Below are 15,640 nucleotides of genomic sequence, written 5' to 3'. Positions count from 1 at the left end.
AGAGGATTATACTTACATCTGTCAGCCTCTGCAAAAGTCTTCGGCCTGGTAGTGCCGTCTCCCTCCAACTGCTGCCATGTACGGCGCACGTGCACCTCCCAGCTGGCTCAGCCTGATCCAGAATGGACTCCAAGTCCAGCGAAGCAAAGAGGAAGGGAGAGCAGCAAGCAAGCATTTATGAAGGGGGTAGGGCTAGAGGTCACGCTTGTCAATCGCCAGTCACCATATGCTTCTTCGCAGGACAGCGGGCCCTGCACGCTGCTGTCGTGAAACCTTCCCTCCGACATCGGGGGAAGACTTCCGGGTCAGCTAAGTGTGGCGTGCTGGGAGCGCTGCACGCTGAATAGAGGAGCCAGCTGGAGGGCAGGAAAAGGGGGCATGCGCACCAAGGAAGCTCTCTCCAACCCCGCAGGATCTCTGTCATCCCTGTTCCTGTGTAGCTCTCTAGCTTAAACCTCTGACACTGTAAGAAGGCAAGCTAGCTCCCAGGGAGAGATGGACCCCGAGCAGGGTGAAAAACAGCAGGCTGGCTCCACAGGTCCACCGAAGTTTCTCTAAGAAGCAACAGTCTGAATATTCGGAAATGCTTCCTTTCCTCTGGCAAAAAGACCACCACAAGGAGTCACTCGGCACCAAAAGCCACTGAAAACGAACTTTAACTCAAAAAAATAAGAAGCAGAACAGATCAGAAAGACTTCTGCATGAATTGTTTGCAGAAACTGAAGCTGTACGTGGCTCTGTATCTCTCTCAGTAGTAGGAAGAGCACATGGTGAGAAGTGTTGGATTTCCGCAAACACTGGATTGTAGCTATGGATTGAACACCTTGTGTATAGAATTTGGAAAGGATATACCAGAATACACATTGGGAATAATAAGCAAAATCATAGTTACTAGATGCTAGGGTGCACCTTGGGGATTAGCGCCATTGTAGACAATACGATGAAACCTTCCATCCAATGCGTGATGGTGGCCAAACAAGATGCAAGGAATTATTTAAAAAGGGATGGTTAACAAGATTAAGAATGTTATAATGTTTCTGTATCGCTCCATAGTGCAACCTCAGCTGGAGTATTGCGTTCAATTCTGGTCACCATATCTCAAGAAAGATATAGCAGAACTAGAAAAGGTTCAAAGAAGAGTGACCAAGATGATAAAGGGGATGGAACTTCTCTTGTATGAAGAAAGACTAAAAAGATTAGGGCTAGAGATAACTGAGGGGAGATATGACTGAAGTCTACAAAATCCTGAGTGGTGTAGAACGGGGTATAAGTAGATAAATGTTTTACTCCATCAAAAATTACAAAGACTAGGGGACACAAAGTTACAGGGAAATACTTTTAAAACCAATAGAGGAAATATTTTTTCACTCAGAGAATAGTTAAGCTCTGGAACGCATTGCCAGAGGTCGTGGTAAGAATGGTTAATGTAGCTGGTTTTAAGAAAGGTTTGAACAATTTCCTGGAGGAAAACATAAGCATTGCCTCTGCCAGGTCAGACCAGGGGGTCCATCGTGCCCAGCAGTCCGCTCCCGCGGCGGCCCCTCAGGTCCATGACCTGCAAGTGATCGTTCACCCAAATTGTTTATATAATTACCCTCTATCTGTACCCTTCAATCCCCTTCTCCTTCAGGAAGTCATTCAATCTCTTTTTGAAGCCCAATATTGTACTCTGTCCTATTACAGAAGGGATCGAGGGGTGACCCCGGGAACTACAGGCCGGTGAGCCTGACTTCAATTATAGGGAAGAGGGTGGAAGCTATGATCAAGGATGGTATTTGCGAGCACATCGAGAGAAATGGCCTACTGAGAACAAGCCAGCACAGATTCTGTAAGGGAAGGTCATGCTTAACGAACCTTTTGTACTTCTTTGAGGGAATAAGCAGTCGGGTGGACAATGGGGAACCCATAGACATCATTTACCTCGATTTTCAAAAGGCTTTCGACAAGGTGCCACATGAAAGGCTGCTTAGGAAGCTGTGGAACCACGGGGTGGGAGGGGATGTGCACAGATGGATCAAGCACTGGTTGTCGGGTAGACTGCAGAGGTCGGAGTAAAGGGACAATATTCTGACTGGCGGGGAGTCACGAGCGGTGTGCCACAGGGATCGGTGCTGGGGCCGTTACTCTTCAACATATTTATCAATGACCTGGAAAAGGAGGCAAAGTGCGAGGTTATAAAATTTGCAGACGATACCAAACTGTGCGGCAGAGTTAGATCCAGGGAGGAGTGTGAGGACCTGCAAAGGGACCTGGACAAGCTGGAACACTGGGCAAACAAAGTCCAAAGGAGAGCAACGAAACTGGTAAGAGGGCTGGAACACTGCCCATACGCCAAGAGGTTGGATAGGCTGGGGCTCTTCTCTCTGGAAAAAAGGAGGCTCAGGGGAGATATGATAGAGACCTTCAGGATCATGAGGGGCATAGAGAGGGTGGATAGGGACAGATTCTTCAGGCTGAAGGGGACAACAGGTACGAGGGGGCATTCGGAGAAACTGAAGGGAGATAGGTTCAAAACAAATGCAAGGAAGTTTTTTTTCACCCAAAGGGTCGTGGACACCTGGAATGCGCTACCGGAGGAAGTGATCAGGCAGAGTACGGTACAGGGATTCAAACAGGGATTGGACGGATTCCTGAGGGATAAAGGGATCGTGGGATACTGAGAGAGGTGCTGGGATGTAACACAGGTATAGAAAGCTAACCAGGTAATAAGTATAGAAACCCAAACAGGTAGTGCATGTGCAAGACCGGAGGGTTAGGACTTCGATGGGAAGATAGGACTCAATGGGAAACCAAGGTGGCAAGAGGGCCCCTTCTGGTGATTCAGACAGGTCGTGACCTGTTTGGGCCGCCGCGTTCTTACCTCCTCTGGGAGTGCATTCCAGGTGTCCACCACCCTCTGAGTAAAGAAGAACTTCCTAGCATTCGTTTTGAATCTGTCTCCTTTCAATTTTTCTGAATGCCCTCTTGTTTTTGTTGTCCCCGCTAGTCTGAAGAATCAGTCCCTCTCCACCTTCTCTATGCCGTTCATGATTTTATAAGTCTCTATCATGTCGCCTCTAAATCTCCGCTTTTCCAGGATGAAGAGCCCCAGCTTCTCCAGCCTTTCAGTATACGAGAGGTTTTCCATGCCCTTTATCATCCTTGTCGCTCTTCTCTGGACCCTCTCGAGTATCGCCATATTCTTCTTAAGGTATTGGACGCAGTACTCCAGATGCGGGCGCACCATCACCCGATACAGTGGTAGAATAACTTCCTTCGTTCTGGTAGCGATACCCTTTTTGATAATGCCCAACATTTTGTTCGCTTTCTTTGAGGCCGCTACACATTGCGCCGCCGGCTTCATTGTTATATCCACCAATACTCCCAAGTCTCTTTCTAGGTTGCCTTCTCCCAGTACCCTCCCTCCCATCATATAGCTATACATGGGGTTCCCCTTCCCTATGTGCAAGACCTTACATTTCTCCACATTGAAGCTCATCTGCCATCTCTTTACCCACTCACTCAGTTTGTTCAGATCTCTTTGTAGTTCTTTGCATTCCTCAACGGTTCTGACCCTACTGGAGAGTTTTGTGTCGTCCGTAAATTTTATAACTTCGCACTTCGTCCCTTTTTCCAGGTCATTTATGAATATATTGAACAGCAGCGGTCCCAACACTGACCCCTGTGGGACACCACTTGTGACCCCTTTCCAGTCAGAGTAGTGTCCCTTAACTCCTACCCTCTGTTTCCTGTCCGCCAGCCAGTTCCTGATTCATCTGTGCACGTCCCCTACCACCCCGTGGCTCCATAGTTTTCTTATTAGGCGCTCATGAGGTACCTTGTCGAAGGCATTTTGGAAATCCAGATATATGATGTCTATGGGGTTACCCTTGTCCAATTGTTTGCTTATCCCCTCAAAGAAATGCAGTAGGTTTGTTTGGCATGATCTTCCTTTACAGAAACCATGCTGGCTTGTTCTCATCAGATTACTTTTTTCTAAATGCTCATCGATACTTTCCTTGATCAATGATTCGGCCATCTTCCCCGGAACTGAGGTTAAGCCTGTAGTTCCCTGGGTCGCCTCTCGATCCCTTTTTGAAGATAGGTGTAACAATCACTATCCTCCAGTCCTCCGATTACCCCTGTTCACAAGGATAGGTTACAAATCTGCCGTAGTAACTCAGCTGTTTCGTCTCCGAGCTCTTTCAGTATTCTCGGGTGGATTCCATTGGGCCCGGAGATTTGTCAGTTTTTAATCTGTCTATCTGTTTGAGTACGTCTTCGAGGCTTACCTTCATATATGATAATTTTCCCTCTTGATCCCCCTTTTAGATTTTTTCCGGTTCCGGCACGTTGGATGTGTCTTCTCTTGTAAAGACCGACAAGAAGAACATGTTTAGTCTGTCTGCCACCTCCTTTTCCTCCTTCACAACTCCTTTCCTGTTGCCCTCATCCAGCGGACCCACCTGCTCCCTCGCCGGATGTTTTCCTTTCACATATAGGAAGAACGGTTTAAAATTTCATGCTTCCTTGGCTAGTCTCTCTTCATATTCTTTCTTTGCTTTTCTGACCACTCGGTGACATTCTTTTTGTTGCTTCCTGTGCTCTTTCCAATTTTCTTCGTTTTTGTCCTTTTTCCACTTCCGAAATGATCTTTTCTTGTCTCCTATTACTTTCTTTACTTCGTTGGTTATCCATGCCGGGTCTTTTGTTTGATTCTTTTTGCATCCTTTTCTAAATCTGGGTATATACAGGTTTTGCGCCTTGTTTACTGTGTCTTTGAATAAGGATCAGGCTTGCTCACAGTCTGCACTTTCCGGGAGCTGTTTTTGAGTTTTTTTCTCACCATTCATCTCATGGCATCATAGTTCCCTTTCTTGAAGTTAAACACTGTTGCATTTGTTCTCTTACCTTTGGTAATCCTACTTCCACTTTGAACTGGATCATATTGTGGTCACTGTTTCCTAATGGTCCCACTACTTCCACTCCCTTAGCAGGTCCTTTCAGCCCATTGAGTATTAGATCCAGAATTGCTGACCCCCTCATTGGTTCCTTGACAAGTTGTTCCATGAAGCAGTCCCGTACAGCCTCCAGGAACTCCGTTTCCTTCCTACATTTGGAAATTCCAAGACTCCAGTCTATCCCAGGATAGTTGAAATCTCCCATAACTATGGTGTTAGTGTTCTTGCATTCCCACCTCAGCTCGGCTTCCATTACTGTATCATTTGCTTCAGTTTGCCCAGGTGGACGGTAGTACAGTCCCAACTTTATCTCAGATCCGTTTCTTCCTGGTATTTTAACTCATAGTGATTCCAGTTGATCACTGGTCGTTGCTGCGTCCACACTGGTCAAGTGAATGGTGTCCTTAAAGTATAGTGCTATTTCTCCTCCTTTCTGATATGTCCTGTCTTTTCGATAGAGCTTGTACCCTGGCAGTACTATGAACCATTTGTTTTCCTTGTTCCACCATGTTTCCGTGATCCCTATGATGTCTAGGCTCTCATTTTTGGCTGACTTCTAATTCCCCCATTTTGTTTTTTAGGCTCCTTGCATTAGTGTACATTCAGTTCAAGTCCATAGTCTGTTATTGAGACAGACATGGGGGAAGCCACTGCTTGCTGTGTATAGGTAGCATAGAATGTTGCCAGTTTTGGGGGTTTTGGCCAGGTACTAGTGATGACTGGCCACCGTTAGAACGGGCTTCCAGGCTTGATGGACCATTGGTCTGACCCAGTAAGGCTATTCTTATGTTCTTAAGAATGGACTGTGCGTCTACTAGGAACAGAGAAAATATCTGTATTTAATAAAATGTAAGCTGCTTTGTTTATACCATAGAAAGGCATAATATCAAAATCCATGATCTTTTATTCTAGCTTTACCCATTTGCAATTCTTTTCTAGGTTTCAAAACAGCATTATGAATCTAAAAAATATAATAAAAATGGCAGACAACTCCCATAAGGAAAAACTAGAGCAAAGGTTCTCAGCCCAGTCCTTGGGGCATAGCCAATAGGTCAATGGAGAGACAATGAATATAAATCTTCTGTAAATCTATCTCAAGCATATCCATTTTGGTATCCTAAAAACCTGACTGGCTGCATGTGTCCCAAGGACTGGGTTGAGAACCATATTTACTTTCAGAATCATGCCTTACTGAAAGCTACTCACATCTACTGGATCGCCTTTCTGTTCCATTCCTATTGGTCCTAGGGTTCTCCTTCCCATTGTGCTGCAGCTTGGATTGATTCTGCTGATGCTCAGACACACGGGCTCCATGTCGCCTGCCATTCACTACCATGGTCTTGGATTCTCCCAACCACTTCATGCCAACAAAACACCCGATCCAGTTGCATTTAGTCACTTCTTTGAAGGCCCAGAGACACAGGTCAGTAATTTCTCACTCCTATGTACAAACAAATTAAAAAGAGAAAATTCTATTGTTGGTAATGCTCTTCAGAGCTCTCATAAAATTATTTTTGTTGTAAACAGCTCAGGTGAAAATGATGTGCAGCATATATCACATTTTTAATAAACCAAACTGCTTTATATTAAGGGTTCTCAATGTCCTTGGAACACACCTAGCCAGTCAGGTCACTAACCATATATGTCCGTTATTTCAGATTCTCGTTCACCTGTCACTCGTTCCACGAGGTACTTCCGTTTAATGTGTCTCTTTTATATCAGCTTTCTCTTTCCACTGTCTCACCTAGACTTTTTGATTTGCCTCTCAGTCATACAATATTTCATTCATCTTTTCAATTTCTCTGTATTTCTCCAAAGCATATTTTCACGCTCATATATTCCCATAGGACCCCAGAAGGTCTTTGCAACTGAAACACGGACCGTGTCATGTCCACACCACAACACTCCCACTGTGTATCACTGGATCATTTTAACTCCACCATTTATTGTGAAGACTTTCAGTCTTCGGGGTGTGGGTGTTGACTTTATAATAAACTAATAGTATCAAGATAATCAATTGCACAGTTTCCGTCCATTTCCACAGTTCTCCTGTCTTCCGTGGAATTTTCTTGGTGAATTTTCTTGTTGTTTCAGGATATCTACCATAAATATGTATGATATGGCAGTGCATGCATGCATACAAATCTCTCCTGCATATTCAAGTTTATTTAAAATTTGTTTAATCGCCCTATCATATATTCGGGGCGATTAAACAAATATATTCTAAAATATATTTTTTAAATATATTCTAAAATATATTAAACAAAATATTCTAAAAATAATTTATAACAATAAACAGGGGAACATAGAGTTCATATAGCAAATACAAGTCGATGAAGCTGTCCGTGCAATTCGCGGCAGCGGCGAAAAGGACAAACAGAATGCTTGGAATGATTAAGAAGGGGATCACGAACAGATCGGAGTAGGTTATCATGCCGCTGTACCGGGCCATGGTACGCCCTCACCTGGAATACTGCATCCAGCACTGGTCGCCGTACTTGATGAAGGACACAGTACTACTCGAAAGGGTCCAGAGAAGAGCAACTAAAATGGTTAAGGGGCTAGAGGAGTTGTCATACAGTGAGAGAGGAGACTGAGAGGGGACATGATTGAAACCTTCAAGATAATGAAGGGAATAGACTTAGTAGATAAAGACAGGTTGTTCACCCTCGCCAAGGTAGGGAGTATGAGAGGGCACTCTCTAAAGCTAAAAGGGGATAGATTCCATACAAACGTAAGGAAGTTCTTTTTCACCCAGAGAGTGGAGGAAAACTGGAACACTCTTCCGGAGGCTGTCGTAGGAGAAAACACCCTCCAGGGATTCAAGACAAAGTTAGACAAGTTCCTGTGGAACTAGAATGTACAAAGGTAGGGCTGGTCTCAGTTAGGGCGCTGGTCTTTGACCTGGGAGCCACCGCGGGAGCGGATTGCTGGGCACGATGGACCACTGGTCTGACCCAGCAGCGGCAATTCTTATGTTCTTATGACGGGACTATTGGGTAAATAGGATAGAAATACAATAATTGGAGGCAGATGCAACAATCAAGGAGCATTACAAGAGAAGGGATTGTTGTTTTATTTTTTTTTTGTTTTATTAAAAAAAGAAAAGAACGGAATTTACTTTAATTTGGTGTTTTTAAGATGTCTAGCAGTCAAATGCTTTCTTTAAAAAGAAAGCACTTTAATTGACTCTTAAATCTGTCAATGTTTCTTTCCTCCCTTAAGTCAATTGGCAAGGAATTCCAAAATTGAGGGGCCATGACGGAAAAAACGTATTGCCTTCATGTATTAATGGTTTTAAGTGATGGAACAGTTATCAATCAAAGAGTTCTAGTGGAGGCGTAGGGAATTAGAATCCTGTCGATGAAAGCTGGAGACTTATAGAGTTGGGCCTTAAATGATAACAGACATATTTTGTAAATTATTCTATGCAATACTGGGAGCCAATGAGATTTTTTAAGAAGTGGCGAAACATGGTCAAACCTGCGTTCATGATAATTTTAATAGAGGCGTTTTGAATTAGCTGTAAACGCCTAATCTCTTTTTAAGTAATACCCCTAAATAAAGCGTTACAATAATCGATTTTAGAAATGATCAGTGAATGGATTCATATGTTTAAGGATTTTGGTTCTAACCATTTAGAAATTGAACAAATTTGCCGCAACCTGAAGAATGTTGATTTGACTATACTGATAATATGATCATGATAGGACAGTTTCTGGACGAATATGATCCCTAGAATTTTGATGGTAGTGACTGCATGAAGTGTAGCACCTGTAAGAGTAATAGGGTGGTCAAATTTTAGACCTTATTTCCACAGAAAAAGCGTTACATTTGATTTGGAAATGCTGAGAACAAGTCTATTAGTAGCGAGCTAATGATGTATTTGCTCAAGTTTCTGGGTGATTGATATTGATTCTGAAGGATTCTCGGTATCTATTGGGTAGAAAAGTTGAATATCGTCTGCGTAAGCAAGCGCATTGAATCCAATAGATTGACAAAGAGTCATTAAAGGTGAGAGAAAAATATTAAATAGGAATGGAAAAAGAATAGACCCTTGAGGAATTCCATAGCTTGAAGAAATTTTATTTGAAATTGTGTTATTAAATGAGATAGTAGCAGATCAGTTTTCAAAGTAGGAACAAAACCATACAAGAACATAGGTCAGTAATACCAATAGCTTCTAAGCGTCCGAGTAGGAGATCATGATCTATGGTATCGAATGCAGAAGAAAGATCGAGGGAGATTAGAAACACAGATTTTATGATGATCTAGATCAGTGTTCTTCAACCTTCTGACACCTATGGACCGGTGGAAATAAAATAATTGTTATGTGGACCGGCAGTTGAAGAACACTGGGCTATGTCGTGGACCAGACCCTGCCCATCTCCACCCAATCTCCGCCCCCATAATAGAACTACCGTATTTTCACTCATATACCGCGCACCCGTGTAAAACGCGCACACGGGTATAGCGCGCGGGAACTGTAATTTATGTAAATAAATTTTTATATACCGCGCACACCTGTATACCGCGCATGCTGCTCCGACTCTCCTCTGGCCAGCCCACTCTCCTCTCCCCCTTGAAGTCCTGTCCCCACCCTGAAAGCCTGATGCCCCCCCTTTTTTTTTTTACATAGTTCCCCCCCGACATCCGATTAACCCCCCCCCCCCGCAGGACCACTCGCACCCGCACCCCGAAGGACCGCTCGCTCGAACACGCACCCGCACCCCCACCCCGAAGGACCGCTCGCACCCCCACAGCCTCCCCATCCCCCCCATCATGTAGAAGTTTCCTACCGTCGTCCTGCTGCTTCCTCTGCTGGCGGTCCTGCCCCTTCTCTTAGCCCTGCGTCTACGCTGCTTCCTCTTCCGGCGGTCCCACCCTTTCTCTGATGTCAGAGAAAGGGCGGGACCGCCGGAAGAGGAAGCAGCGTAGACGCAGGGCTAAGAGAAGGGGCAGGACCGCCAGCAGAGGAAGCAGCAGGACGACGGTAGGAAACTTCTACATGATGGGGGGGGGAGAGGCCTACAAGATCATGAAGGGCATAGAGAAAGTAGAGAGAGATAGATTCTTCAAAATTTCAAAACATAAAAGAACAAGAGGGCATTCGGAAAAATTGGTAGGGGATAGATTAAAAACAAATGCTAGGAAGTTTTTCTTTACTCAACGGGTGGTGGATACCTGGAATGCGCTTCCAGAGGACGTAATAGGGCAGAGTACGGTAATGGGGTTTAAGAAAGGATTGGACAATTTTCTGTTGAAAAAGGGGATAGAGGGGTATAGATAGAGGATTGCTGCACAGGTCCTGGACCTGTTGGGCCGCCGCGTGAGCGGACTGCTGGGCGCGATGGACCTCGGGTCTGACCCAGCAGAGGCATTGCTTATGTTCTTATGTTCTACCTTTTCTGTTAGTTTTGCTAAATATGGAATATTAGCAATGGGTCTATAATTTGTGACTTTGCTAGAACAAATTTTGTAATTTTTAATAATTGGCCGGATAGTTACTTCTTTCCAAGGTGCAGGCAAAATACCTTGTTGTAAACTTTCCTTAACTAAGGAATGAATAAAAGGACTGAAAAAAAATAAAGAAACGCTTAAGAATCGATAGTGGTATTGACTCAACTTGAGATCCTTTGATGTTAATGTTTTGAATGTGGCGTTCAATTTCTTTAAGACTAGGGAGATTGAAACGCATGCATCTTGCTGAATGTGGATTAGAGTCTTCAAGCTGTGTGTCCAGAATCGGTGGTTTGAAGTGAAAACATGGCCAGCCTGTGGACCTCGAGGACTAGAATAGAGTAGCCCTGACCTACAAGTACTTTCTTTCCATGGACAACGAAAGATTAGGTTACCTACCTCTACTAATCTTCTTTCTTGTAAATAGCCTCTGGAATTTACACCATAGGGTCATTTACCTTTTCCAGCCTGGGAACTGTAGGGAACTTGAAACCAATTTCTAGCTCCTCTCTCTGTGTACATCTGCTGTTACTTAGCCATGGATATTCAGTCAGTACATAAGCCAGAGATCTACAGCACAGAACAGGAAACAAAAGAAGAGAGGGGGTGTGGGGAACTCCCCGCTACACAAATCAAGGCCCCAAGGCCAAACTTTGTATAAGAACATAAGAATTGCCGCTGCTGGGTCAGACCAACGGTCCATCGCGCACAGCAGTCCGCTCACGCGGCGGCACCCAGGTCAAAGACATGTGCCCTAACCGAGACCAGCCCTACCTGCGTTCGTTCTGGTTCAGCAAGAACTTGTCCAACCTTGTCTTGAATCTCTGGAGGGTGTTTTCCCCTATAACAGCCTCTGGAAGAGCATTCCAGCTCTCCACCACTCTCTGGGTGAAGAAGAACTTCCTTACGTTTGTACGGAATCTATCCCCTCTCGTCCTCTCTACCTTGGAGAGGGTGAACAATCAGTCTTTATCTACTGAATCTAATCCCTTCATTATCTTGAATGTTTCAATCATGTCCCCTCTCAATCTCCTCTTTTCAAGGGAGAATAGGCCCAGCTTCTCTAATCTCTCACTGTACGGCAGCTCCTCCAACCCCTTAATCATTTTAGTTGCTCTTCTCTGGACTCTTTCGAGTAGTGCCATGTCCTTCTTCATGTACGGTGACCAGTCTGGACGCAGTATTCCAGGTGAGGGCGTACCATGGCCCGGTACAGCGGCATGATAACCTTCTCCGATCTGTTCGTGATTCCCTTCTTAATCATTCCTAGCATTCTGTTCGCCCTTTTCGCCACCGCCGCACATTGTGCAGATGGCTTCATCGACTTGTTAACCAATACTCCCAAGTCCCTTTCCTGGGGGGTCTCCCCAAGTACCGCCCCGGACATCCTGTATTCGTGCATGGGATTTTTGATACCAACATGCATTACTTTACACTTATCCACGTTGAACCTCATTTCCATGTTGTTGCCCATTTCTCGAGCATGGTTAGAAACATAGAAAGATGACAGCAGATAAGGGCCACAGCCTACACTATTGACCCACCCTTTTAAGTCTACAGACCCTCTTAAGTATAATTGTAATTATACTGCCACTCTACTGACCCTCTCTTTCAAGTCTATACCTTAGTGACCCTATCCCTTGGCATGACCCTCGTAGGGATCCCACATAGGTATCCCATTTGTTTTTGAAGTCTGGGATGCTGCGTGCCTCGATCACCTGCACTGGAAGCTTGTTCCAATGCTCAATCACTCTCTCCGTGAAGAAGTACTTCCTGGCGTCTCCACAAAACTTCCCTCCCCTGAGTTTGAGCGGATGTCCTCTTGTAGTCGAGGGTCCCCTGAGAAGAAAGATATCATCTTCCACCTCGACCCGTCCCATGATGTACTTAAATGTCTCGATCATGTCTCCCCTCTCCCTACGCTCCTCGAGACTGTAGAGCTGCAGTTTGCTCAGTCTTTCTTCGTACGGGAGACCCTTTAGCCCCGAGACCATCCTGGTGGCCATCCGCTGAACCGATTCAATTCTGAGCACATCTTTACGGTAATGTGGCCTCCAGAACTGCACACAGTATTCCAGATGAGGTCTCACCATGGCTCTGTACAATGGCATCATGACGTCAGGCTTCCTGTTGACGAAGCTTCTCTTGATACAACCTATCATCTGCCGTGCTTTAGATGAAGCCTTCTCCACTTGAGTGGCAGCCTTCATGTCGGCACTGATGATTACTCCTAAGTCTCGTTCTGCCGTAGTCATGGTTAAAGTTTCTCCATTCAGGGTGTAAGTTCTACATGGATTTCTGTTACCGAAATGCATGACCTTACATTTTTTGGCGTTGAAGCCCAGCTGCCATATCGAGGACCAACTTTCTAAAGTACGCAGGTCCTGCTCCATATTACCCTGTAGATTGTAGTCGTTTACTATATTACATAGTTTGGCGTCATCAGCGAATAAGGTTACCTTACCTTGAAGCCCTTGAGTCAGATCCCCGATGAATATGTTGAAGAGGAGTAAGCCCAGGACTGAACCCTGCGGCACTCCGCTTGTCACCTCCGACATTTTAGAGAGGGTACCGTTAACCACCACCTTCTGAAGTCTGCCACTAAGCCAATCTTTAACCCATGCAGTTAGAGTCTCTCCTAACCCCATCGATTTCATCTTGTTGCAGATCTTCACAGTCCCCCTACGTCTTCACTACTCTGAATAACTTCATATCGTCCGCAAATTTAATCACCTCACTCATCGTACCTATTTCCAGATCATTTATGAATATGTTGAAGAGCACGGGTCCAAGCACCGAGCCCTGCGGCACCCCACTGGTGACGTTCTTCCAGTCCGAGTATTGTCCATTTACCCCCACTCTCTGTTTCCTATCCGTTAGCCAGTTTCTAATCCACGTGAGTAGTTCATGGCTCTCAATTTTCCGAAGAAGTCGTTCATGCGGAACCTTGTCGAACGCCTTCTGAAAATCCAGATATATAATGTCGACCGGGTCACCCTTGTCTATCTGCCTGTTGACTCCCTCGAAGAAGTGCAGCAGGTTCATCAAGCAAGATCGTCCTTTGCTGAAGCCATGCTGACTGGTCCTCATCAGATTGTGTCCGTCTAGGTGATCAATGATGCGGTCTTTTATCAGCGCTTCTACCATCTTTCCCGGTACCGAGGTCAGACTCACCGGTCTGTAGTTTCTCGGATCTCCCCCTGAACCTTTTTTGAAGATTGGCGTAACATTCGCCACCTTCTAGTCTTCCGGAATCTTTCCCGATTTGATCGACAGATTGGCTATTAGTTGAAGTAGTTCAGCTATTGTCCCTTTCAGTTCCTTAATGACCCTAGGATGGATGCCATCCGGTTCCGGGGATTTGTCGCTTAAGACCGTCATCCTTGTCAGTTTCCTGTCTTCAGCTCCAGCATATAGTCTGTTGGATTCCGGTATGTTGTGTATATCCTCTTTGGTAAACACAAGACGCAAAAAATGTGTTCAGTTTATCGGCGATGGCTTTGTCCTCCTTTAGCACTCCGTTTATTCCATTATCATCCAACGGTCCCATCGTTTCCTTTACGGGTCGTTTCCCCTTAATATATCGAAAGAATGGCTTGAAGTTTTTTGCCTCCTTGGCTATTTTTTCCTCATAGTCTTTTTTGGCCCCTTTTACCGCTTTATGGCACTTGCGTTGATGCTGTTTGTGCTTTTTCCAGTTTTCGTCCGTTTTCGACCTTTTTCATTCATTAAATGAAGTCTTCTTTTTTCTGATCGCTTCCTTCACCACAACAGTGAGCCATGCTGGTTCTTTGTTCTTTTTCCTCTTGGATCCCTTATTGATACGCGGTATATATTGATTTTGTGCCTCGGTGATTGTGCCTTTAAAAAGGGACCATGCCTGCTCTAGCGTTTTAACAGCGCTTATCCTCTTCTTGATCTTCTTCCCCACCATGAGTCTCATCCCTTCGTAGTTCTCTTTTCGGAAGTTAAGTGCCATGGCCGTTGTTCTGGATCGATGTCTTGTCCCTGCATCTATGTTGAAGCGGATCATATTGTGATCACTGGTTCCCAGCAACCCCTCTACTTCTACATCTTGCGCCTGTCCTCGTATTACATTTAGAATCAAGTCCAGAATTGCATTTCCTCTTGTATTTTCCTTGACAAGTTATTCCAGGAAACAATCGCCTACAGCAGGGGTGTCCAATGTCGGTCCTCGAGGGCCGCAATCCAGTCGGGTTTTCAGGATTTCCCCAATGAATATGTATGAGATCTATGTGCATGCACTGCTTTCAATGCATATTCATTTGGGAAATCCTGAAAACCCGACTGGATTGCGGCCCTCGAGGACCGACATTGGACACCCCTGGCCTACAGCATCCAGGAACTTGGTCTCCCTACCACAGCCAGAGGTACCTAGGTTCCAGTCTATTCCCGGATAGTTGAAATCCCCCATGATAACTGTGTTGCCTCCCCTGCAGTTGCGTTTGATCTCATCTATCATTTCTCCTTCAATTTCTTCTGACTGCCCTGGGGGTCGATAGTAGATGCTGATCTTCATTTCCAATCCATTGGCTCCCGGAATTTTGACCCATAGAGACTCTAACTTACTCGTCATTTCAGGCGTGTTCTCTCCAGTAGATTTAATTCCTTCTTTGACATATAGGGCAACATCTCCACCAATCTGAACAATAAACCAATTGAAAACAGCATAAATTTGGTTAAAGGAGACACAGCCTGAGGTTCAGAAGGGGGCAACCACCTGGGGAACCCCAAACCTTACATAAAGGAAGAATGGAATTCTTAGTGAAGCTGGTTTGAGACAGAAATGCAGATTACCAGTTACTGGTCAGGCAACCTGCGAATCGGACAGACAAGTGTGTAGATTCCAGAGGCTATTTACAAGAAATAAGATTAGCAGAGGTAAGTAACCTAATCTTTCATTCTTGTACAATAACCTCTGGAATCTACACCATAGGGACGTATCAAAGCAGTCCCAGCAAATCGGGAGGGGGGGGGGGGCAGTGAGCTCACCGCCAGGACTGAAGCCCCAAAAGTTGCATCTGTTTAGATGTCACATCCAGCTGGTAGAACTGAGCGAAAGTATGCAGGGAGGCCGCCCTGCAGATCTCCTCAGAAGAAACAACTTTCGATTCGGCCCAAGAGGAAACCATTCCTCTGGTAGAATGAGCCCTCACCCCAAGGACAGGCTTATTCCCTGCCGACACATAGGCAGCTGATATGGCCACATGGATCCATTG

General features: G+C 45.1%; 1 protein-coding gene across 3 annotated transcripts in view; it reads right to left on the bottom strand.

The window, feature by feature from the left end:
- The window catches only part of KMT5B (lysine methyltransferase 5B), a 258,170-nt gene that overhangs the window by 217,627 nt on the left and 24,903 nt on the right, over positions 1 to 15,640 (bottom strand). For 2 of the 3 annotated variants that reach the window (XM_033928243.1, XM_033928244.1), the window contains exon 2: positions 6,147 to 6,381. In XM_033928243.1, the coding sequence (XP_033784134.1) occupies positions 6,147 to 6,303 (157 nt within the window). In that variant the 5' untranslated portion in view covers positions 6,304 to 6,381. Of the gene's footprint in view, positions 1 to 6,146; positions 6,382 to 10,858; positions 10,877 to 15,640 lie in introns of those variants that run through there. The other variant, XM_033928245.1, reaches the window with a different exon arrangement.

The sequence above is a fragment of the Geotrypetes seraphini genome, chromosome 19 (assembly GCF_902459505.1).
Source record: "Geotrypetes seraphini chromosome 19, aGeoSer1.1, whole genome shotgun sequence".
Lineage (NCBI taxonomy): Eukaryota > Metazoa > Chordata > Amphibia > Gymnophiona > Dermophiidae > Geotrypetes > Geotrypetes seraphini.
This window is presented reverse-complemented; position numbering and strand designations above follow the sequence as displayed.